At 45.3% G+C, this 25256-nt stretch overlaps 1 protein-coding gene across 14 annotated transcripts in view; it reads left to right on the top strand.

Moving 5' to 3' along the window:
• The window catches only part of ARVCF (ARVCF delta catenin family member), a 606803-nt gene that overhangs the window by 562211 nt on the left and 19336 nt on the right, over positions 1–25256 (top strand). For 10 of the 14 annotated variants that reach the window (XM_053369463.1, XM_053369462.1, XM_053369469.1 and 7 more), the window contains 5 exons: positions 13207–13343; positions 16325–16475; positions 18706–18898; positions 23546–23657; positions 25061–25151. In XM_053369463.1, the coding sequence (XP_053225438.1) occupies positions 13207–13343; positions 16325–16475; positions 18706–18898; positions 23546–23657; positions 25061–25151 (684 nt within the window). The remainder of the gene's footprint in view (positions 1–13206; positions 13344–16324; positions 16476–18705; positions 18899–23545; positions 23658–25060; positions 25152–25256) is intronic. The other 4 variants (XM_053369461.1, XM_053369458.1, XM_053369460.1 and 1 more) reach the window with 1 other exon arrangement.

The following is a 25256-nucleotide window of genomic DNA, read 5'->3' as shown; positions in this document are numbered from 1 at the left end:
TCTTCTTCTTCTTCTTCTTCTTCTTCTTCTTTTGTTTTTGACTTCCGTCAATCACACAGCAGTTCATTTCCTGTGGCTAAGACAGATTCTCTGCATTTCATTATATCCCACATCTTGGTATGAGGAGTCATATCCTTACTTACTGGTTTATTCTAAACACAGCCAAATCCTGGTTGTTGAGCCTTGATTCGATAAATAAGTATTTAGGCATTGCCATTCCTTCTGGGTAGTTTTGTTAGACTTATTCCTTAAGGCTTCGGTTAGCTTAGCAAGTTCCAAGTACTCGCTCAGGTCAATGGCCCGTCTAGTTCAGCATCCTGCCCTCACAGGGACCAACTTGATGCCTGTGGGAAGTACGCAAGCAAGATTTGTGCACAAGCACACTCTCCAGTGATTTCTTGCTACTGGTGTTCAGAAGCATTACTGCCTGCAACTGTGGAGGGAGAGTGTGGCCATCGTGGCTAATAGCCACTGATAGCCTCATCGTTCCATGAATCTGTCCGGTCCTCTTTGAAAGCCACCCAAATTGGTGGCCTCCTGCTGGAGAGAGTTCCATAAATTACTGTATTTTTCGCTCTATAGGACGCACTTTTTCCCCTCCAAAAATGAAGGGGAAATGTGTGTGCGTCCTATGGAGCAAATGCAGGCTTTCGCTGAAGCCTGGAGAGCGAGAGGGGTCGGTGCGCACCGACCCCTCTCGCTCTCCAGGCTTCAGGAAGCTATCCACAAGGCTTGGGAGCTCGGCAGGAGTGCCCGCCGGGCTCCCAAGGCTTGTGGAGAGCAACCTGCATCCTGAAGCCTGGGGTGCGCTGCACAGCGTGCCCCGGGCTTCGGGCAGATATCCGCAAGCCTTGGGAGCCCGGCAGGAGTTCCCGCGGGCTCCCAAGGCTTGCGGATAGCAGCCTCCAAACCCAACCTGGTTTGGAGGCTGGCAGTGGGGGAAAGCAGCGCTTCTCCCCACTGCCAGCCCCACAAGCTTGGGGGACAGTGGGGAGGCTGAGCGCCGCCTTCCTGCTGTTCCCCGACCTGGTTTGGAGGCTGGCGGTGGGGAGAAGCGCTGCTTTCCCCCACCGCCAGCCCCACAAGCTGGGGGGACGGCGGGGAGGCAGAGTGCTGCCTTCCCGCTGTTCCCCGACCTGGTCTTTGGGGCTGGCAGTGGGGGAAAGCAGCGCTCCCCCCCCCCGCCAGCCTGAAAGAGCAGGTCGAAAGGAACCCAAAGGCTCCATAGCCCAGAGGCTTCGGGTGAACGCACCTTGAACGCACAGAACGCACCTTGACTTAGAGGGGCAGAACAAGGAAAAAAAAGTTTTTTCCTGTTCTCCCCATCCTATGGTCCGGTGCGTCGTATGGTCCGGTGCGTCCAATAGAGCGAAAAATACGGTAACTATGCTTCGCATGAAGAAGTGCTTCCTATTACCTGGCTTGGTCCTTCCTTCACAGGACGTCTGTGACTTCTGGTGCTGTGAGAGAAGGAGAAAAAACTTCTAATTGGCAGACCCACAAACCCATGACTACCTGTGAAGTCTGGTCCATTTGGGCAAATGGAGGACTTCCTCAACAACCTCAGCCAGCCCCATCTGCCTGCACACTTACAAGCATCCAGAAAGGGGGGGGCATGAGTGGCACTGCCTGTTAACCTCCTCCAGCTTAGCCTCAGTTTTCCCCTAGCAAAACTCAGGAGGGTGGGACAAAACTAGCTTGCTCTGGCTGTGATTGGTTGCAGCTCCAACTACTGCTGGTCCCTCTGCATTCTGGCCCACGAATCCCAACGGGCAACAGTTGCTGCAGATTGTTTCGTACAGTGGTACCTCGGTTTACAAACAGCCCTGTTTACGAACTACAGTGGTACCTCTGGTTGCAAACGGGATCCGTTCCGGAGTCCCGTTCGCAACATGAGCAGAACACAACCCACGTCTGTGCGTGCGCGGGTCGCGATTTGCCGCGTCTGCGCATGCGCGTGATATCATTTTGTGTGTCTGCGCATGCGCGAGGGGCGAAACCCGAAAGTAACCCTTTCTGGTACATCCGGGTCGCCGCGGGACGCCACCTGAAAAAACGTATCATGAAGCAAATGCAACACGAGGTATGACTGTGTTCGGTTTATGAACTCCGCAATACCGGAAGTAGTGTTCCGGTTTGTGAACTTTACCTCAGTCTATGAACGGAAGCTAAACAGTGGAAGGGCACCAGCAACAGGAGGCCTCATTAGGGAAAGCATGCCTCGGTTTAAGAATGGATTTGGTTTAAGAACGGACTTCAGGAATGGATTAAGTTCGTAAACCAAGGTACCACTGTACTGAGGAAGGCTGCATTTTCTCTGTTCTGTGTTGCAGTCACTTGTTATACAATAGCCAGTGTCAATTTAATCACCAAGACGTGTAAAAGGCAGTAAAGAGGTAAAGAGGCCCTGGATGGTTAAGCATCCTTAGTCCACATTGTTTTGTAGAAACTAGCCTACTGTACAAGGCTTGCTCCGTTTGCCATGGGAAAGCCCCAATATGTTGAGCCAAATATCCTCTGAACAGAATGGCTGAACCTTAATTTGAAGTGCTTTGAACTCTCAAAAGCACGATGCAGATGTTGCCATTACTACTACTACTACTACTATATCAGAATTACAGGTGATACCCAGGCACCTTTCTTAAACCCCTTGCCAAACTTCGGAGAAGCAATAAGCACGGATCTTTCACGGCAGGGAAGGCTGGATTGTGGACACATTAAGCAAGTGCTTTCATCATTCACCTGGAGATGAGAGGACTTATCTCTGCAAAGTCTCCTTCCCTCCATAAGCCCTTCTCTTTGCTTCCATCGCAGAGGCTTTCTCTTTGATCTGCATCCTTTGAAGGAGGAGGGAGCTGGAGACACCTGTTGCGCTCAGAGAGCCTGACAAGCAGCTTGTATTCTCCCTTCTTTGGCGCTGACCTGACAACAAATTCGAGAGGATCAGGAGAGGTTTTTTTTAAAAAAACTTTATTTTATTTTTGTGCTCCTGTTATTTCAGAGCTGTATGAATAGTCTCCCTGACAGCACTGCGGCGGATGCAGCCAAGAGGGGTTTAGAAGTCCTTGTGCTTCCGCTGAAGACAGGGGACAGCTTTTCGAAAGCTGGGAAGAGCCCAGAAAGGAAGCTTTGACTTTGGGAAGAGAGTTGGGGTGGAGATTCTGGCTAATAAGCAGCGTCAAGTAGCAAGGGTGGAGGGTATTCTAAGTCATGTGTACATAGCTGTCAACTTACAGATTTGAAAATAAGGAACCAGCAGCCTCGAAAATAAGGGACCAGCAGCCAAAATAAGGGATTTTCCAAGCACAGGTATGTTCAACTTCTGAGCCCCTCTGAGCCAAAGGCAGAAAGCCCAGCCAGCACCCAAACGAAGCCTCAAGCGGTGGTCCCACAGCGCAGCAACCCGACAAAGGGGATGCAGCAAGGAAAACCACCGTCACCTCTCTGCTGGGAAGCGCTGAGCAAAGGCGAGTCCCCAGGCAACGTGGTCGATTTGATAGGCACAAGGCATGCAAACTCCACCCCCCCCCAGTCGTTCTTAGACTCCTTATTGGGTGAGCAACGCAGCCAAGCAACACAGTTGGAGCCTCCCTCCTCCCTGGCCGGCAGGGAGGGAGGGAGAGGAGCTGCTTCCTTTGAAACCTGGGAATTTTAAGGGGCATCATCAATAAGGGACAGCAGCGGGACGTGGCACTGGGATAAGGGACTTTCCCACCAAATAAGGGACGGTTGACAGCTATACATGTAGTAAGACAGGGCAAACTCCTGTATTCCTTTCTTCCTGCAAGCAGAACCACAGGTCTCCCACAACCCAGTGCTGGAAAAGAATTAAAAACAGCAGGATTTCTGCCAGTCTCCTGGCATCCGGGCCATTTCAGTTTATGTTTTCTTGCTAAAAATGAAAGGTTTTTGTTTTTTGTATGCTTGAGCTGAAAAGGAGGGGATTGAGCTTTGTGAAACAATTTGCCTTCCATGAAATTTGCTTCCTTTTACCTCCCAGGTGGGAGTTGTGGACTGAGATAAAAACATCCACCTATTCAGAGGGAGGGTACAAAACATTGCCTTCACTCTGAGTTAGCTTAGCGCTCTCTCATAAGGAGATGGCCATTAGCACTTTACCCCCTGCGTGATCTTCAGAAAGCAGAGCGGCTATGGGTCCTATGTCGCAGAGACCAGTCTGCTACTTCTAGAAGTTCATAGGCCAAGAATGGAGAACCTTTAGCCTGCAGGCCAAATTTGACCAGAGGCAGAGGCAGTTTTAGGGTAGCGTGAGCGGTATGGCCACACTGGAAGCAGGTTCTGCTGCAGGGGCACCACAACAATGATCCAGAATGGAGCGAAAGAGGTGGGGTGCGTCGAATTTTAGTGTCGCACAGGGAGCCACTGAAATTTGAGAGCCCCAAGTCCGCACTGCCAGAGGTCATAAGTTTTGTCGGCCAAGGATGTTGTGAGGCTGGTTTTCCTCCAGTGAGAGCCAGTGTGGTGTAGTGGTTAAGAGTGGTAGACTCGTAATCTGGGGAACCGGGTTCGCTTCCCCGCTCCTCCACATGCAGTTGCTGGGTGACCTTGGGCCAGTCACACTTCTTTGAAGTCTCTCAGCCCCACTCACCTCACAGAGTGTTTGTTGTGGGACAGGAAGGGAAAGGAGAATGTTAGCCACTTTGAGACTCCTTCGGGTAGTGATAAAGCGGGATATCAAATCCAAACTACTCCTCCTCCTCCTCTTCTTCTTCTTCTTCTTCTTCGTCTTCTTCTTCGTCTTCGTCTTTGTCTTCTTCTTCTCCAGCCATGCCCACTTTCCTCCCACTGCTGGCATTGGTTCCACTCAGGAGCTCCCAACTAGAGTTGGCAGTCAATGTGATAGAGCACGGGTGTCAAACACAAGGCCCGCGGGCCGAATCCGGCCCGCCAGACCTCGTCATGTGGCCCGTGTAGCTGCCGCCGGCCGCCAGCCTTCACCTTTTATTCTCGCTTTTTTTTTTTGACACAAGAACGCCGCCTCTTCAGCGCATGTGCGGCGGCCTACAAGCCAGAGAACGTCTGCCCTCTAGCGGTGCCGGCCGTTCTACACAGGAAACCTCCACTTTACATGCATTCAGGAAACCTCCACTTGTTTTTATATTGAGCGCATGCCATCCTGTGATGTGACAGATCCAACGGCTGCCTGAACCTTTCTCTCCTGTACTGTAAGTCCTACAGATACAACCGGCCCTTTGAGGGTGACCAAACTGCTGAAGCGGCCCCCAATGAATTTGAGTTTGACACCCCTGTGATAGAGGGTTTGGAGTGTTGGACTAGGAACTGGGAGGAACCTGAGTTCAAATCCACATTCAACCATAACTCCCATTGGGTGTCCTTGAGCTAGTCACTTCTTCTCAGCCTAACCTTCCTCAAGATGCTGTGAGGATAAAATGGGGAGGAGGCAATCTATGTAAGGCTCCTTGGGCTATTCGAAGGAGTGGTGTGATACAAATGGTGGTAATAATAATGATGATGATGATGATGTTCCTAATTTGAGTGAGTCCTTGCAGGAAGAGGCACTTGCTTTTAAATTTGGCACCAAATGCAAGTACGGATCAGGTCAGTTTGTATCAAGAGTTCGTAAAGCTCTACTGCTATTTTGTATTGCTGTCGTTCTTTAATTGGCTTAGAATTCACATGGTTAAGAATAGCTTCCAAGGTACAGTCGTACCTTGGCTCCCGAACACCTTGGGAGTCAAACGTTCTGACTCCCGAACGATCAAAAACAGGAAATGAGTGTTCCGGTTGTTGAACATTCTTTTGGAAGCCGAACGTCCGATGGGGCTTCCTCAGCTTCCGATTGGCTGCAGGAGCTTCCTGCAGCCAATCAGAAGCCACACTTTGGAAGTCGAACGTTTTAAAAGTCGAATGGTCTTCCGGAGCGGATTCTGTTCGACTTTCGAGGTACGACTGTACTGGACCACTTAAAAACTCTGACCCTCTGGTGTACCTTTCAAGCTTCATGGTTGCCATTGTTGATTTTTACGAGGAAATGTGCCCAGGTATTTTGGCCTGTTCACTTCTCCCTCTGCCCCACCAGCCTCCTCCTTCATCTAGCTTTGAAGTGGAATAATTTGTCACTGCAGCTGAATAAGTAAAATGTTTCAGGAGCTGGGAACGCCAGCGTGCGGGAACCGATTAACATCTCCTCTGCAGTACTTGAAGGAATCCAAGGATAGAGACAAATCTTTTTGGGCCTAGTAGAAGGAAATGTCTATTTTCTTGTGAGCTGCCATACAACAGCTGGGGTGGACTTTGGGGGGTGGAGCTAACATAGCATGTTCCTTGATTTTTATCTTTTTTTAACTGAAAATTTTATTAGACAAACATTCTTAAAATACATGGAATACCAAAAAATAACATTCACTATGTTATAAAGATTATAGAGAATATAAATATAAAAAGAAAGGAAAGGAAAGGAAAGGAACAGAACAGAAGAAAGAAAGAAAGAAGAGAAAGAAGAAGAATGAAAGTGTGAATAAAGGCAAAGACATAATGATATCCACTGTTTGAATCAGCAAAGAAAAGAAACTTCCGACTATACCCATTTATTATCACAGTACCCTTTGAGATATTCCTTAATCATTGACCATTCCTTGTTTACTTCTTGTGTTGAATTTCCCGTGTTGAATTTACTTACAATTAGCAAGGAGAACGGGGGCAGCAAGAGGAAATTCAACACAGGAAATTCAACACAATATAGCCTGTTCCTTGAAAGAGGTCTCTGCTCCACTTTTCTTGGTGATTTTCTGTGTTCTACCTAAGCCACCTTTCCTATCCATCGTTCTGAGCCCTTTGCTGCTGGGTCTGTCTACCACCAATTAACTTGAAAAAATAAAATAAAAATCTCTGCTCACTTTCTTGAAGACCCCCACACACACACACACACACCACATCTCCAAAATTCTGTTTTGTCTCGACATTCTGATTGCTGGCAGACGAGGAGGTGCAGAAGTGCAGGATACCAACCAGGAGTAGCAAGGTTGTTGTTAAAAAGGTAAAGGTAAAGGTACCCCTGCCCGTATGGGCCAGTCTTGCCAGACTCTAGGGTTGTGCGCTCATCTCACACTAAAGGCTGGGAGCCAGCGCTGTCTGCAGACACTTCCGGGTCACGTGGCCAGCGTGACAAGCTGCATCTGGCGAGCCAGCACAGCACACGGAACACCGTTTACCTTCCCGCTAGTAAGCGGTCCCTATTTATCTACTTGCACCCGGGGGTGCTTTCGAACTGCTAGGTTGGCAGGCGCTGGGACCAAGTGACGGGAGCGCACCCCGCGGCGGGGATTCGAACCGCCGACCTTTCGATCGGCAAGTCCTAGGCGCTGAGGCTTTTTACCCACAGCGCCACCTGCATCCTAAGGTTGTTGTTAGTTTTGTATTAAAGGTGTCTTGCGCTAGCAGGCGGGGCTCTTAAAGGGCAAATTTGCACGTCTTTTGTCGGGCAGGGAGAAGCTTTTGTGCCATTTGCATCTTAGGAAAGGGCCCAGCTCCTGCTTTAAAACACTTTCTATTACAGTCGTACCTTGGAAGTCGAACGGAATCCGTTCCGGAAGTCCGTTCGACTTCCAAAACGTTCGGAAACCAAAGCGTGGCTTCTGATTGGCTGCAGCAAGTTCTTGCAGCCAATTGGAAGCCCCGTCGGACGTTCGGCTTCCAAAAATAGTTCGCAAACCAGAACAGTCACTTCCGGGTTTGCGGCGTTCGGGAGCCAACACGTTTGAGAACTAAGCTGTTGGAAAACCAAGGTATGGCTGTATTATTATTATTTATTAAAATTATGTATCGCCTTCCATTCAAAGATCACAGGGTGGTTTACAACATAAAAACACAAAATACATAGCACAATAACCAAGAAAACAAACCAATAATCCCCCCATGAACACTAGTTTACATCTCTTTCCAATTTGCAGAATAGTGAACTACATCCCCCTTTGCAATTGAAGTTGCTAGAGCTTCATCTGGGGAAAAAACAAGAGTTCAAAATCGTCTAAGTTTTCCTTCATGTTTGTGGTTTCTGTTGAAGTTGTTTTTAATAAAATGGGATATTCTTTTGCTTTTCAACTCACGTTTTTCTAGTTGCTTAGGGTTTGCCTTCTCTTAGGGCTGCCGTCTGTCTAGAATTTCCCAGACATTCATCTGTTGCAAATGGTGTCCGGGCAGAATTTTGAAAAGCAGCTATAATGTCTGGGGAAACCCAGGCAGGCGTATGGAAGCCCATATTGGAAGTGTCAATTTTTTGGTGATTTCCCTAAAAAATGGGTTTTTTAAAACTTCCCTTTTTGAGATTTTGAAAAAAAAAGCCCAAAACCTTGGACACCCCCCCCCAATATTTTTTTTTACTTTTGAAATATGGCAACCCTACCTTCTCTTTGCAAAGCATGCTACTCTTTAAATATATATGTGACCTTGCAGAAAGAAGAACAGGCGTCTCTGCTTTTGGATTCCCTGACTGCCATCTGGTGGTCGTCCTTTGGTATCTATGCAGCCCGAGTTTGAACTATAAACCTCAATAATAAAACAAACAGACATTCTTTATTACGGTCCAAAGACCCGCAAAACAATTTCGAAAGCAAAGTAGAGCAAAAATGTGGAAGAGACGTTACTAGGCAGACACAGTGTTTTTATAAAAACGGATAATCATCAAGCTGCGAAACTTTGGGGCATGTGCCGTTAACCATTTCAGACCTGTGGCCCACCTTCCAGCCCCAGCTTTCAATATGGGGCCCCTTTTTATTTATTTTTACTTTTTTACTGAATTGCCCATTCCTCATTTTCATTTTTTCTCCTTTGTCCAGTCTTCACTTATCTCTTAAAGGCTTAGGAGGCCTTCTTGGGGAGAGGAGGCAACCTTTTCAGGAGTTCAGCCATGGCAAAGCTGGGCTCAAATTAGCCCCATAACCTGATCAGTTGGGTGTTTACCGTTATTATAGCAATCCAAAATCAATTGGGCTGATCATGTACGCTTAAAATCAGTGGTAAGCCAGATCCTCACTCATTTTCCCCCCTCACCCCCCCAAAAAAATCACTGCCAACACAGGGCAAGACCTCAGTAATCCACCTTTGAGGGAAAATGGGATAGAAATGCAATAAAAGATTTTTATTTTTATTATTGTTATTATTATTATTATTATTATTATTATTATTAACGCATGGTGCTTTCAAAAGGGAGGGAAAATGGGATAGGAATGCAATAAAAGATTTTTATTTTTATTATTTTTATTATTGTTGTTATTATTATTATTAATGCATGGTGCTTTCAAAAGGGAGGGAAAATGGGATAGAAATGCTATAAAAGATTTTTATTTTTATTATTGTTATTATTGTTATTATTATTAACGCATGGTGCTTTCAAAAGGGAGGGAAAATGGGATAGAAATGCAGTAAAAGATTTTTATTTTATTATTGTTATTGTTATTATTATTAATGCATGGTGCTTTCAAAATATTGGGTGCTTTATTATTATTATTATTATTATTATTATCATTATCATCATCATTATTTATTAAATTTATATACCACCCTTCATCCAAGGATAACAAGGCGGTTTACAATAGTGTAGTAGTACTAACATTCAAGATATTTATATATCACTTACAATTAGTATTTCTGTTTCTGCTCATAATTCTAGTAGCTGATTTATTATTATTATTATTATTATTATTATTATTATTATTATTAGCACTTATGATTGCTAGACTTGTGTCCTGTGAGATACTTTACATGCACCAGACCTGCCTGCGTTTTAATTGCCGCAGCCGCCGTTTGAAAAAAGACGAAGCGACAGAGCAATTAGCATTTTGTTTATTTCTTTTTTTCTTTCTTTTTTGTCTCATTGGCTCATTAGCGGCATTGATTGACCTTTTCGTCTCTTCAAAATTCCATGGCGTGTTTAAAAAAAAAAAAAAGACACGAAACAGAAAGCGGCGGCAGACAATTAGCCATATATTACGCAAAAAGTAGCGAGTACGGCAGGGGGAAAAATAATTAAGATGATTTTGAAATTAAGAAAATGGGTTTAAGGAGAGAAGCAGGTGCTTAATGGGAGCCAGAACAGCTGTGCCTTGCAAGGATTTGCTGCAGAAGGTACTTCAAGGAAGGGTTTGATGGCGCCACACACAGCTGGAAGAACCATTGCAATAATGAAATAAAAATCCCTTCCGCAAATGGGGCAGCTGGATTGATGGTGCCTAAGAAGTCGGTGTATGTATGCGCCCACGTCTTTGGTTCGGTTTGGGATCTGTTGCGATACGTCCAAAAGGAGTATTTGAATCAGCACGTCTACTGGTATGGCGTCAGCAGGAAATTGCTCTTTCGGTGCTGGAATAGGGACTGGGGTAGATGGTTGCTGGTCATGTTCTTCTCCTACACGATCCTTTTCATTGGGGCAGTATGTCAGTTTGCATTTCTTAGTGCGGAAAGCATTGATCTGATGTGTTGAGTTCTTTCCTATTCTAATTAATTCCAGAAGGTTCTGGAAGCTTCTGGAAGCTTCTCTGTGTAAAAGAAACAATCAGAATGTTCATGGTGTTTGGGTTATTCGCAGTGCCGGATCATAGCCGTCAAGTGTCCCTTATTTGAAGGGACAGTCCCTTATTCCAGTGCCATGTCCCGCTGCTGTCCCTTATTGATAGATGTCCCTTAAATGTCCCTTAAATGATGTCCCTTAAATTTCAAAGGAAGCAGCTCCTCTCCCTCCCTCCCTGCCGGCCAGGGAGGAGGGAGGCTTCAACTGTGTTGCTTGGCTGTGTTGCTCACCCACTAAGAAGTCTAAGAACGACTGGGGGGTGGAGCTTGCATGCCTTGTGTGTGGCTAGTTAATGCAAGCTGAGGGGTTTTTTGAATGCTGGACGCCATTTTGTTGCACGTGCTGCTGCAAACTTTGCAGTGCAAAGCCAGGCCGGGGAGCCATCTTAAGTTGAGGCTGCATAGGCCTTGTGGTGCATGTGATTCAGATTCTATTCAGTTGAACCTCTGGTTACAAGGTTAGTTGGACAGTGTTCTCGAAGCTACCAGCACGAGTTTGACCGGACTGCAGGAGGACAGGAAGACTAGAGTGCCTGGAACAGGTGAGGCTGCTGGTCCCTTATTTTCAAGGCTGCTGGTCCCTTATTTTCAAATCTGTAAGTTGACAGCTATGCTTTGTAGATCTGCACTGTAAATAGTTTGCGCAATAAAACCTGTAAAAGACAGGTCGGAGTCCTCATGAGCAACCACCACCAGCATCTGACACTAATGATGAGCGGGGCGCCAAGGACATCTGCCCTGAAGTCCTTCTCTGGTATTGCCACTGCTCCTTAAGAACCCCTCCATTCCTTTAGATTTGCATGGAGCAACCACATGATTGATGCCTGCGCTGGGTCTACTTTATCCTGAGGGGTATTAATTCAGCGGCTTCCTCACTCTGCTGCTTACAAGTGTCTCTGTCTATTTAGACTGCAAGCCTGCAGGCCCTGTACCCTTGTTTGTATGCCATGCTCTTTTTTTAAAGTGTTTTGTTGTCCGTCCGTCCCCCCAACACTTTGTTCAGCACCTTGTTGGTGTCGCCGGCTGGTTTGTTTTCTGCACCTCCCTCGGGCACCGAAGAAATAATAAACGTTGCTATCAAAATCTTACACCGCAGAAATCTAGCATAGTGTGCCTAAAAACATCATTATATTGTTTAGGCAAGCCGACCCAGACATGGAATTTTAATATGGGATTTTATTATGTCTGTCTGTTTTACGACGCCTGACTTTATCCTTTTTTCTTTTTTTGATGAATGTTTTAAGTCCCTTTGCTTTTAAGGTTTGATTTTTATCGGGATTATTAAAATGAATATTTTTGTGCTGTCTTACAGAAACTACTTAGAACGGGGGGGAGCGCGCGATCTCATACCCTCAGGTCTATCTAGCCCCACCAGCCCTCCCTATTTAGACAACCTAAGGCCCGGGGGCCGGATCCGGCCCAATTGCCTTCTAAATCCGGCCTGCGGACGGTCCAGGAATCAGCGTGTTTTTACATGAGTAGAATGTGTCCTTTTATTTAAAATGCATCTCTGGGTTATTTGTGGGGCCTGCCTAGTATTTTTACTGGGAGCCAGTGTGGTGTAGTGGTTGAAAGCGGTAGACTCGTAATCTGGGGAACCAGGTTCGCGTCTCCGCTCCTCCACATGCAGCTGCTGGGTGACCTTGGGCCAGTCACACTTCTCTGAAGTCTCTCAGCCCCACTCACCTCACAGAGTGTTTGTTGTGGGGGAGGAAGGGAAAGGAGATTGTTAGCCGCTTTGAGACTCCTTAGGGTAGTGATAAAGCGGGATATCAAATCCAAACTCTTCTTCTTCTTCTTCTTCTTCTTCTTCTTCTTCTTCTTCTTCTTCTTTACATAAGTAGAATATGTTCTTTTATTTAAAATGCATCTCTAGGTTATTTGTGAGGCATAGGAATTTGTTCATTTCCCCCCAAAAAATATAGTCCAGCCCCCTACAAGGTCTGAGGGAAAGTAGACCGCCCCCCTGCTGAAAAAGTTTGCTGACCCCTGATTATCAGGGGAAAGTAATAATAATACATTTGTTAGCCTTTAAGACACTGGAAAGTCACATCCATATCACACACTTAAAGCATATAAAAGAATCGTTGGAACTGTAGCTTATTAAGGGTCCAGGGAACTGTTGTTCTGTCAGGGGTGAACTACAGTTCCCACGAATCTTTGGGGCTTTACACGTGCTTAAAAAGTCTGGTGTGGATTTGACCCAAGACCCTTTCGTTGTCTTTGAGGCAACTGGCCTCCCTCTCTTTAAGGTAAAGGGACCCCTGATCATTAGGTCCAGTCATGGCCTACTCTGGGGTTGCGGCGCTCATCTCGCTTTATTGGCCGAGGGAGCGGGCGTACAGCTTCTGGGTCATGTGCCCAGCAGGACTAAGCCGCTTCTGGAGAACCAGAGCAGCACACAGTAACGCCGTTTACCTTCCCGCCGGAGTGGTACCTATTTATCTACTTGCACTTTGACGTGCTTTTGAACTGCTAGGTTGGCAGGAGCAGGGACCGAGCAACGGGAGCTCACCCCGTCGTGGGGATTCAAACCGCCGACCTTCTAATCGGCAAGTCCTAGGCTCTGTGGTTTAACCCACAGCGCCACCCGCATCCCATCCCTCTCTTTAGCAGCCTTACAAATCTAAATGTGGTTTTTTCCGCCTTCCCTGCTTTTAGGTTTTGAGTTGCTCTACCAGCCCGAAGTGGTGAGGCTTTATCTGTCGATTCTCACCGAAAGCCAGAACTTCAACACTCTGGAAGCGGCAGCGGGAGCTTTGCAGAACCTCAGTGCCGGAAACTGGACAGTGAGTGATGTGTGTTCTTCTTCTACCCTTACTGTCATTTAAGTACTTTACGGTGAGAGGCATTATACCCACTTAGGTTTCATCTTGTTGCCCAAGTTTGCCTTGGAAAGGTGATCTGGCCTCCCCCAACCCCCAGGTTTCCTGTGAGGCTCATTTATGCCTCAGGTGGAGAACCTTTTTGACAGTGATCAATATTCACGGTTGTTGTTGTTCAGTCTGCAAGTGATACATAATTGATTACTGTCTCCCCCCCCCCAAATGATGCTTCTTTTGCACTGAAATGAATGGAGTGTAAATAATTATGTCATTAATTCAGTTAAATCAATTAACCTACATAAATCATGTGCATAGTTATGTAAATTACATGAAATAGAGGACCGCAAGACAAATGGCATAGTATTTGATGGAAACTGAAATGCAGTGCAATAAAAACAGTGCTGATTGTGACAAAGCCAGGCTGGAATGGATTGATCCAGTGTTTCTCAGACTTGGCTGTTGTTGGACTACAATTCCCATCATCCCTGGAGGACTTACGGGTTGGCGCCTCCGGTAATGGCGGAATTCCTCTGATCGGGAGGAGTTTGCCCTGTGGGAATCCGGGTCTGGCCGCCACGGCAAAGGCGGAGACCCGTTAAAAATCACAGGCGGGTGAAGCCTGTGAGCGTGGGATTCAGCGGGCACCTTTTGCGCCTCCCCTACTCACGGGGAAACCCGGTTTCGGGGATCCGGAGCGACGTGGGGTGAGCAGCGCGGTGCTTCAAATTGACTGCTTCTTCCACGGAGCAAAGCCACATAGCTGTTGCCGGAGAGCGCTGACTTTTTCCTGTGGACAATTTGACTTTAAAGTAACTACCCGTGAGTAGAGCTGAAGAAGCGGAATTGGATTTTTAAAAGTTTAAATTGGCATCGAAACGGGGAGGTTCAAAACAAGAAGTCCGCCTTCCCCTTTTGTAAATAGACTGAAGCAATGAGGCTGCAAGCTGAAGTCTTGGAAAGCCTACTGTAAAGGACTAAATTTCCATCGGTAAAAAACATAAAACCCCCCTTGGAGGAAGGAGAAGAGGGGAGGAAGTTTCGGACTGAGTATGCCTGCAGGAGAGAGCGAAGAGAGTCAAAATACCACCGCTCCGACCCTGGAAACGGGCTGCTAGCAGGACTGACATTGGAACGTTCATCGACAGCGATTAGAACGTTCATTAACAGCTAGCTAAATAAGAGAAATACATTGTTTCTACTGTCTCCGTCTGCTCTTAAAAAGGAGTAAAAGTAACTGAAAATCGAAACTAACTTTATTGGTTGAACTGTGCTTAAAAGGGGACATTATGGATTATTATAATAGAAACTGTTTCCCCCTAGAGGAAGCTTTTGAAACTGTTACAAGTGTTGGGCTAGGGGAATTTCCAGCTGCAAGATAAAAAACTGTGTGACTCTGGGACTGACCTTGAATCTTTTAAGTATTATGGTGAATGTAAAGGGAAAAACAGACCAGTTAATTCCTGAAAAAACACTAAGGTCTGGGAAGACTTGGCAGCAACCTAGGAGAGCCTCAACATCAGGCCCCCCTGTTTCTTCTGCTGCTGTACCAGTACACTCAAAATCAAAAGGAATGTCAACAGAAGAGGCCTTAGCGGAACAGCTTAACAAGAAAGTGGATGTGGCAACCACTAAAATTGATTTAAATACAGAAAGTATAAATAATCTGGGACAAAAGGTGAATACCAACACAGAAACTATTCAGAAATTGATACAGGAATCTACTTTGAAACGGCAGACTGCGGAGGAAACCAGGGAAAAAGCTATTGCTGTGGAATGTAAAGTAACACAACTGGAGAGAGAGTGAGTCACAGCCCTACAGAGGCAACTTGATGACAATAAGCTGACGCTTGCTATGATTGAATTCGGAGAGCTTAGAATTGTGAGGGCCTTCAGACTTGGAAGAGGAGGGAAAAAAGAGAAGAATAGAATAAGAGATTGCTTGATCACCCTTCGAACCAAAGAAGAGAGAGACAGAATATTGGGTTGGCACTACCAGAAGAACTTAGAAGTATAACAGTCAAGAGTGGAAATTTTTAAAGACGTCCCGAAATACCTCATGGATCTTAGGCCCAACTATGGAGATTTGGTTGCCCTGCTGAGAAGGAATAAAATCATTTGTTGTCACCAATGGAAGCAAAGGCGCAGAAAAAGCTCAATATGGAGGCCAAATGGCCGAAATATTGGGGAATTCTGGAACAAGATGGATATATGGAACTGGCAGAAATGACTGGCAGAATCTGAGACCAGGGAGAAGAGTCGGTGGAAGAAGACTGGAAAAGTTTAAAGACTATTTACAGAAATATTGTAAAATCAATGAATGTTAGAAAAAGGTTGGAATGAAGTTATATGGCTTTAGTAGAAATGTTATAAGGAACTAAGTACAAATAGATTATTTGTGTATTAAAGGGAAAAATAAGGTTAGAATATGTTAAGATAATTACAGGACAGAAATCAGAGGAAGATGGAAAGGAATTGCTGAAACAATTAACTGAAGTGGAATACAAAAAGGGAGGTGTGAGGAGGTCGTTGAAACAAGTGAATGAAAGATAAGATATGGAAATTGTTTGTTGTGTTTTAAATTGTTTTTGTTTTGTTTTGTTGGTTTAATGTCCTAGTGTTAGTGTTATGTAGTGTTTTTGTTTTTGTATTGTATTGTTTTGTTTAACTTTTTTTCTTTTGTAGTGTTTAAATTGCTGGGAAAGTAATAAATATCATTTAAAAAAATACAATTCCCATGATCCCTGATCACTGGTCCTGCTAGCTAGGGGTGATGGGAGTTGTAGTCCAACAACAGCCCAGAGACCCAGGTTTGAGAAACACTGCATTAGATCGACTTTCTTAAAACGCAAAATCTAATTTTTTTTATTAAAAAATGTCTATAGAAACATGGGTCTTTGACTTGAAGCCCCTCTAAATTTCTTGAGTGTCCCCTTGCCCCATTTCTTCCTGGTCAGTGGTCCACGTATATCCGGGCGACAGTGCGAAAGGAGAGAGGCCTTCCGGTCCTCGTGGAGCTCCTCCAGTCCGATTCTGACAAAGTGGTGAGAGCTGTGTCCATCGCTCTGAGGAATCTCTCCATGGATCGCCGCAATAAGGATCTCATAGGTATGTTCCAAGTGCTTCCTACAGCAAATGGGTAGGTCCCCTGAAACAAGGCACAGAGGATGTCTTCTGCTGGAGATTTATCCACACAGCCAATGTTGAGGTGAAAAAATCCTTTCTCATTCCGCCCCCCCCCAAAAAAATATAGTCCGGCCCCCCACAAGGTCTGAGGGGCAGTGGACCGGCTCCCTGCTGAAAAATTTTGCTGACCCCAGGCTTAGAGCTTCATCCTACTGAACTGCAAAAAATTGGCATTGGGGGATACTAAGCCTTGGTCTCCTGAAAGCATTCTCAATGCTATTAACATGAAGGATATGCACACCTTGTTCGGGTCTGAGCTGAGAATATGCAAGGCAGTGCTCTTTGTGACCCTGTGGTCTCTTCCGAGGACATTTTGAGAGTAAACTGTTTATATATTGGCATTAAAGCACGGCCTAAGCAACTGTTCCCCCGTGCCCGTATGATGAAAGCTGCAAAGGGTAATATATGATAGCAATGAAATCTGCAGCGAAGGATGCAAACCCCTGTGCTTTTTCCTGATGACCACAACTTTTCTTTTGCAGAATGTGCTCGCTTTGGGCAATGAGTCTTCAGAAAACTTTCGAGCAAGGATCTGAAGCTTGTGGAAAGGCTCAGAAGGATCTATTGATAGCCCCAAATTACAAAGAGGAGCCTTAGGGCTAATCAGAAATGGCATTAATGTTTAATCTATTGTCTTCCTCGTTTGTAAATAGGGTGGATAAAAAGAAATGATTTTTTTCAATTGGATTTAAAAAAACAAAAACATTTAAATCAATATTTTTTTTAATCAGATTTTTAAAATGAAATGCTTTCGGATGAAAAATATTTCTAAAGATAGTTTTCTATTTAAGTTAAATTATAGTCCAAAGGCTATTCATCAGGATATAAGCATTTGTTTTAAGTTTTCATGTGTGTTAAAACTCAGTCTGTTGGTTTTTTTTAATTGTTTAACCACAACAGCTAACAAACATGGATACATATGCTATAATTCTATTGCTATAGTTAAATAAATTGTTTAAATTGTTATTAAGGAAATGATTATTTTTCTCCTTCCAATAAAGTACGGCAGAAAAGTTGTCCAAATATAAACAATAATTTCATAATTATCTGTCTTATGTTTTCTAATAGTATAACCAAATCACTAATTTTTGATATAACTGTAAAAACTACTCTGAAAACTTACTATTCCAAAAATGAAGCCTTCATCTGGTTGTATATATTAAGATTATACCAGCAAGAATGAGTCTTTCTGTAAAAAAAGAGATTTAAATCAAGTCTTATTGACTAGTGATTTAAATAATGATTTAAATCTATTTGATTTAAATCAAATCCACCCTGTTTGTAAATATAGGGTCTAATTTTATATTGAAAGAGGAATGTGTGTACCCACAGAAGCATAGAGAGCTGACCTGTACTGAACCGGACCATCTAGCTCAGGCATAGGCAAACTCTGGCCCTCCATATGTTTGGGACTACAATTCCCATCATCCCTGGCTAACAGGACCAGTGGTCAGGGATGATGGGAACTGTAGTCCCAAACATCTGGAGGTCCGGAGTTTGCCTATGCCTGATCTAGCTCATAGAATCATAGAACAGTGGAGCTGGAAGGAACTCAGGTCATCTAAAACATTTAGATGCTAAAAACATTTTTTGTTTAGACAAGCCTACCCAGATATGTACTGTATTTTTCGCTCTATAAGATGCACCAGGCCACAAGATGCACCTAGTTTTTGGAGGAGGATAACAAGAAAAAAAATATTCTGAATCTCAGAAGCCAGAACAGCAAGAGGGATCGCTGCGCAGTGAAAGCAGCAATCCCTCTTGCTGTTCTGGCTTCTGGGATAGCTGCGCAGCCTGCATTCGCTCCATAAGATGCACACACATTTCCCCTTACTTTTTAGGAGGGAAAAAGTAAGTCTTATAGAGCAAAAGATACGGTAGATTGCCGATGTGTGCTTTAATCTGTTTATTGCTGGTTTTCATCTTTTTCTGGGTGGTTTTCAATAGCTGCTTTTAACCATTTATACGGATAACTTGTATTGTTTTATTGATTTTTGTGATGAGACCTTATACAATCAAGCACTGCATATGTTTTATAAAACAAAATAGACGGAATAATACAAAGCATGAACTCCCGGCTGAGTCGTAACCTGTTCTTTCCCTTTAATTGAACGATCGGATTGAACTAACGAGAGCCCTTTCTGTTCCTCAGGTAGTTATGCCATGGGGGAGCTAGTGAGAAATTTGCCCAGCAAGCAACAGAGGTCTTCGAAAAACCTGGAGGAGGACACTGTGGTTGCAGTCCTGAATACCATCCATGAAATCATTACCGACAGCGTGGAAAATGCCAGGTCCCTGATCCAGACGCAAGGCATTCAGAAGCTGGTCGCTATCAGCAAATCAAGGTTAGTTTTTCTCTGGATCATTTCAAAGGATCCTTCCTGTCGCCTGCTACCTTACTCCTTTTCATCTGGCAGCGCTGGGTTTGGAACATGCATGTGTTCTGCTGATGAGAGATGGTGCAAACAGGAGAGGGTAGCTCAGTTTGGAAAGAGGCCCTCAGATAATGAGTATTTATAATAATGTATAATAATAATAAATTTTTATTTATACCCCGCCCTTCCCGGTTCAGAAAACCGGGCTCAGGGCGGCTAACAACAAATTTAAAACACTTAATTGATGCAACAAAAAAGAGCATAAAATACAGTATAAAACGTGAATAACAATAAATTCAGAATTAAGAAATCAATTTAGGGGGGAAATCCATCCAATAAACATTAGATGATCACCAGGGCTAGCTGGCTAAATTAGTCCTATTTGGGCCAGCGAGGAGACCAGGGGAGAATTAGCTGTGGGATCCCAGAGCGGGTAATCTTCATAAAAAGGGTAGGGGGAGGGAAGGGGAATAAAAGATCAGGCTAAATTCAAATTGAAAGCCAGGCGGAATAGCTCTGTCTTACAGGCCCTGCGGAAGGAAGTCAAATCCTGCAGGGCCCTGGTCTCATGGGACAGAGCATTCCACCAGATCGGAGCCATCACTAAGAAGGCTCTGGCCTTGGTGGAGGATAATCTGACTTCCTTAGGGCCCAGGACCGCTAAACTATGATTATTCATGGACCTTAAGGTCCTCTGTGGGGCATACCAGGAGAGGCAGTCCCGTAAATACGAGGGCCCTAAGCCACAAAGGGTTTAGGGAGTGCAAATAGAGAATCATGGGAGTGCAAATCCTGTTTTTCTCCCCAAGAATTCCAAATGCACTTGTCTTCCTGGTTGTACTAGAATGCAGTGCCAGCTCCTGGTTTCAGAGGGCCTTGGGTAAATAATCATCATCATCATCATCATCATCATCATCATCATCATCTATTATTTATACCCCGCCCATCTGGCTGAGTTCCCTCAGCCACCCTGGGCGGCTCTCAACAGAATACCAACAACAACAATAAAAAGCGATAAAATATCAAACGTTTAAAACTTCCCTAAACAGTGCTGCCTTCAGATGTCTTCTAAAAGTCAGATAGTTGCTTATTTCCTTGACATCTGATGGGACAGCATTCCACAGGGCAGGTGCCACTACGGAGAAGGCCCTCTGCCTGGTTCCCTTTAACTTCTCTTCTCGCAGTGATGGAACTGCCAGAAGGCCCTTGGCACTGGACCTCAGTGTCTGGGCTGAACGATGGGGGTGGAGACACTCCTTTAGGCATACTGGGCCGAAACCTAGGAATCTGTCTTATACCAAGTCCTATCAATCTTTCATCTAGCTCAGTCTTGTCTACACTGACTGGCCCATAGCTCTCCAGGGTTTAGAGAGGCGTTCCTTACTGCTGTCCTTCGAGATGTTGCAGAGAGACCTCAAGGCCTTTTGCTTTCCAAGCAGATGCTCCACGTCCCTTCCTCTTGGCCCCCACCCCACCCCTGTTGCCACTGCCTGTTGGCTTCCTTCCACTTTGAACCCAGCCAACACCACCAATCAAAGAGAAAGAGGACAAGGCAGCACGGAGAGGTTATTTGCTCCTTGTCCTTGTGTTGTTCTCTCCTCTGACGCCAGCTATGCTGGAGACACCCGACATCTCACTTCTTTGGTCCATGTCCTCGGCGTTAACGTTAGCTCAGACAGCATTTGCATTGAACAAGGAGCATACTGGAGGATGTCTTTTGTCAGTGTGTGTGTGTCTCTTGTCCTAGGATAAGCTAAAGAGGTCATGAAAAGCACAGATCGAGAGGATAGGTTGCTAAGTCTGGGCTGGTGGCGTGGGCTAGCACACTGCTTAACCCCACAAGACTCAGGAGCACCACTGGACTGGCCCAGGCGCCTGTTTGCTGAGCTAAGCATGAGCACTAATTGGTGTACAGTCATACATCATGTTACGTTTGCTTCAGGTTGCGCGTTTTCAGGTTGCATCCTGCGGCGACCCGGAAGTACTGGAAAGGGTTACTTCCGGGTTTCGCCGCTCGCACATGCGCGGACACGCAAAATGACGTCATGCACATGCACAGAAGCGGCGAATCACGACCTGCAAATGCAGGTTGCTTTCTTTTCAGGTTGCAAACGGGCCTCCGGAACGGATTCCGTTTGCAACCAGAGATACCACTGTATTGGACTTAAATATATATTTGAGCTTTAAAGAACACTCCCTGTGCATCTGCAGAAACTGATTTTCTTTTCCAAGCCAGAGAAGGACTTTTCAGGGCTCTGATGTTCACCTCCTCTACAAGGGAAGAGTTAGGAGCGTCATGCTGACCATCATATTCCTAAAGCAGGAAATGAAATAACTCTGGGACATCTGTGGCTTCCAACTTTTGTGTTTCATCTTTTGGTTGCGCAGCTGGAGCGCTTAATGCACACGCCGTAACTGCTTATCGTAAATCACCGCCCGTAATAGGTTGAGTTGGCTTCAGAGACAAGATCAATAGAACGAAACGATCAGTCATCTCGGGACAGATTCCCTTGTTGCCTGCTCTATTCCTCAGCATCAGGCATGCATTTATCAGGCATCATCATTTAAGGAAATCCAGACATTTATTGGCAGAGTGGGAGACGTTTGTCCTTTCACAACATTCCATTATATGGATGGCAATGATAAGGCTGTTAACAAAATAAACTGCCCCAATGTGCAACGATCGTAAGGAGATGGGCAATAATCTCAAATAGCTCTCATTTGCACCACAACAGTGCTAGAGAGAAGCTGCCTTTTGATGGCAGGGCGGAAATATTTTTATTTTTGCATAGGCAAACATGGCCCTCCAGATGTTTTGGGACTACAACTCCCATCATCCCTAGCTAACAGGACCAGTGTCAGGGATGATGGGAGTTGTAGTCCCAAAACATCTGAAGGGCTGAGTTTGCCTATGCTTGCAGTCTAACCACTTTCATGCATTGTGGGTTTTTTGAGGGGGCATTTACTGAGACCTTTCACAGGTGCCATAGGAGGTCCTGATGGGCACACTGGTGCCCATGGGTGCCAGGTTGGCAGCTACACTTATTAGTCTTGAGTGGAACTGCCACCACCACCTTTCCATTTTTGAGGCAGCTGGAAGGGAAGCACAACTAGGTATCGCAATGAAATAATTACTGTGAGTTTAAGCGTTTGGTCTGTTATTTTGGCCCCGAGACCATTCAGCTCCTCAAATTACTCCATAGGAGCACCTTGGTAGTACAGCCATACCTCAAGTTACATTTGCTTCATGTTACATTTTTCAGGTTGCATCCCACGGCGACCCGGAAGTACTGGAAAGGATTACATCCGGGTTTCACCACTCACGCATGCGCAAAAGCGCTAAATTGCACTATGCGCAAAAGTGCCAAATCACACCACGCACCTACGCAGATACGGCGCTTCAGGTTGTGGGCTTTTCATGTTGTGAACGGGCCTCTGGAATGGATCCTGTTCACAACCAGAGGTACCACTGTACATGCCCAACTTACAAAATGCAGAAAAACCCAAGCAAAAAACAAACAAGCAGATATATAATGACTAGTTCAATAAAGGAAACAGAAATATAGGGACAGAGTTGTGGTTTTTTTTAAAGATATTTATTAAAGTTTTCAATTTTTTATACAAACAAAAAACAAACAAAAAGATTAGAAAAAACCATATAGTTCATAAAACATACTTTTCAATAACAAATTTCTCTGACCTCCTCATACCTCCCCTTCTTGTATTCCATTTCAGATTATTTGTTCAGCAAATCCTTAACTTAAAGCATTACAGCTTATAATATCACCTTATTTTCTATCCAAACCCTTCCTTAATTTTACATTCCTTAATTTTACAATATTTCTGTAAATAGTCCTTAAATTTTTTCCAGTCTTCTTCTGCCGACTCTTCTCCCTGGTCAGAGTTAATAATGGGACAGAGTTAATAATGCCTGAAGTGTAAACTTTGTCTTAGGCTATGTATTATCTGAAGCCACGATCCTTAAAACTTATTTGCAGAAATGTTGGTCAGAAGCTGCTTTCTCCTGGCTTACAATTCCGAGGCATGGCACGGATGCAAATATTTCTCAAACTCATCACAGGCAGAAGCGGGTCAGAAAGGGCAAAGCCACATTCCAGAGCCTTAGCAAGCAAGACAAGTGAACTGTTAAATGAGAGAAGTTATATTTATATTTAGGGTTTCATGAAAATCCAGGGGTTTGGATGGGTTAAGCACTTTCTACCTCTTCCTTACACCCCAGTTCCATCCAATCACATTTGAGGCATTGCTTGTCATACAGTACCCCAATTTATTTTGCAGGTACCAGGAGTGTTGAAAGCAGGGCTGTGTGTGACCATCCTTAAAAGCGTCACGAGCACAAATAATCATGCCTGAGCAATAAAAAGGATGTATGCAGGAACCCTAAGATAAATGTACCATTTCATAAACATGGTCGTGAGAACTGGCCCTTTGTAATAGTTTTGGATTCAAGAGAATGGCTGACCGGTCCCTCCAGATGCCTGCATTTGTTAATGACTTAAATTGTCAACAGGCTTCGATATCTGAATTTGTCTGACTTACGACGTTTGCTTCTTTGCCTGCCTTCTTCTCCCCACGCCCCGCCCCCTCCAAAACCAGCCAGTCTTCCAGGGAAACGAAAGCAGCCTCTCACGTCCTTCAGATGACCTGGAGTTACAAAGAGCTACGGAGCGTTTTGCAGAAGGAAGGCTGGAACAAATCCCATTTCCAGGTGAAGGCGACTGCAGAGGTCTGCTTGAGAGCTATTGGAGCAAATGGGGTTGGGAAGGCGAAAAGCGAGCTTAGTGGTTGCATGAGTTTGGGAAGGGAAAGCTCAATGGGATTAATGTGGGGGTTGTAAGAGGTTGCGAGTGGAGCAAGCAGGAACACAGCTCTAATAAATAACATTTGTGAAAGCAACGCGGTAGCCAAATAAAGCACCACACCGCTGCAAATTAAATGTTGTCATGGAATTCCACTCAATATTGATCCAGAGCAGAACTCCAATGTATAGTTAGCAGAGTAAAAACTTAAACACGTTGCAGGATTCTCCCCAAAATAGACTAGAGGCAATTAATATCTCATCCAGCAGAGCTTTACTGCTACAAATGAGCATAGTGGTCACAAATCCAATACATTCAGGATTGGCACTGTCCGTAAGAAATCCAGTTGCAGCAGACTTAAATTTACAATAATTTACAATAAGACTTGGGGTGCGGGTAGCGCTGTGGGTTAAACCACAGAGCCTAGGACTTGCCGATCAGAATCGCACGGTTCGAATCCCCGCAACGGGGTGAGCTCCCGTTGCTCAGTCCCAGCTCCTGCCAACCTAGCAGTTCGAAAGCACATCAAAGTGCAAGTAGATAAATAGGTACCACTCCAGCGAGAAGGTAAACGGTATTTCCGTGCGCTGCTCTGGTTCGCCAGAAGCGGCTTAGTCATGCTGGCCACATGACCCGGAAACTGTACGCCGGCTCCCTCGGTCAATAAAGCGAGATGAGCGCCGCAACCTCAGAGTCGGTCACAACTGGACCTAATGGTCAGGGGTCCCTTTACCTTTACCTTTACAATAAGACTTAACCAGGCAACCGACAAAAGTCATCGCAAGGCCCTAGTCAAACCACGCAAGAAAGGGGGTGGGTGGGCTGGGAGATCCCGCAAAATGGAGGCAAACAAGGAGAATGCTTCCCCGGCCGTGCCACGATTTAAACAGGCGTAGCCACACCCCCGGGCAAACCCGATTGGCTGGCCTGGGGCGTGACATGGCCGGGGATCATGAAGACATGGGCGGCGTTCCTCCGCCCCCTCCAGGGTCACTGCGAGGACCCAGATTCCCACTCGCAAAGCAGCCCCTCCTAAAAAGGGGAGATGACTTCACCTGCCAGGAAAGTAAAAGAGCAGCGTTGTCACACTTCCGTCCCCCCCACCCCAGTAAGACCATAAAGCACACAAGCTGGGAAAATGAGCTCTCAGCATGCCGACTTATTGCTGACTACCGCCGTACTAAAAATAGGAAGTAGGACGCAGATTGGTTTTGTTGGAATGAGCGTTTCATGATAACTTTCTGAAGCGGGTTTTGCTTTCCGCTCTGTTCCCTGCGAAGCTGCTGACTCTGACGTTTTCCTTTCTTTCCAGTCTGCGTCTGCGACTCCTAAGGGATCCAAAGGCACCTCGTGCAAGTCTGGCTATGACGACAGCACCCTGCCTCTCGTGGATAAAAGTCAAGGTCTGTGCTCGTCCCAGAGTCTTGAGCTCTTCTAAGCAGTCGTGTGAAAATGAGAAGATACTGGGGGTCAGGCTGGACGCGATGCCAAAGATTCATTCTAACGTG

The sequence above is a fragment of the Podarcis raffonei genome, chromosome 16, assembly GCF_027172205.1.
Source record: "Podarcis raffonei isolate rPodRaf1 chromosome 16, rPodRaf1.pri, whole genome shotgun sequence".
Taxonomy (NCBI): domain Eukaryota; kingdom Metazoa; phylum Chordata; class Lepidosauria; order Squamata; family Lacertidae; genus Podarcis; species Podarcis raffonei.
Note: the sequence above shows the minus strand (reverse complement) of the source record. Positions and strands in the feature narration are given on the sequence as shown.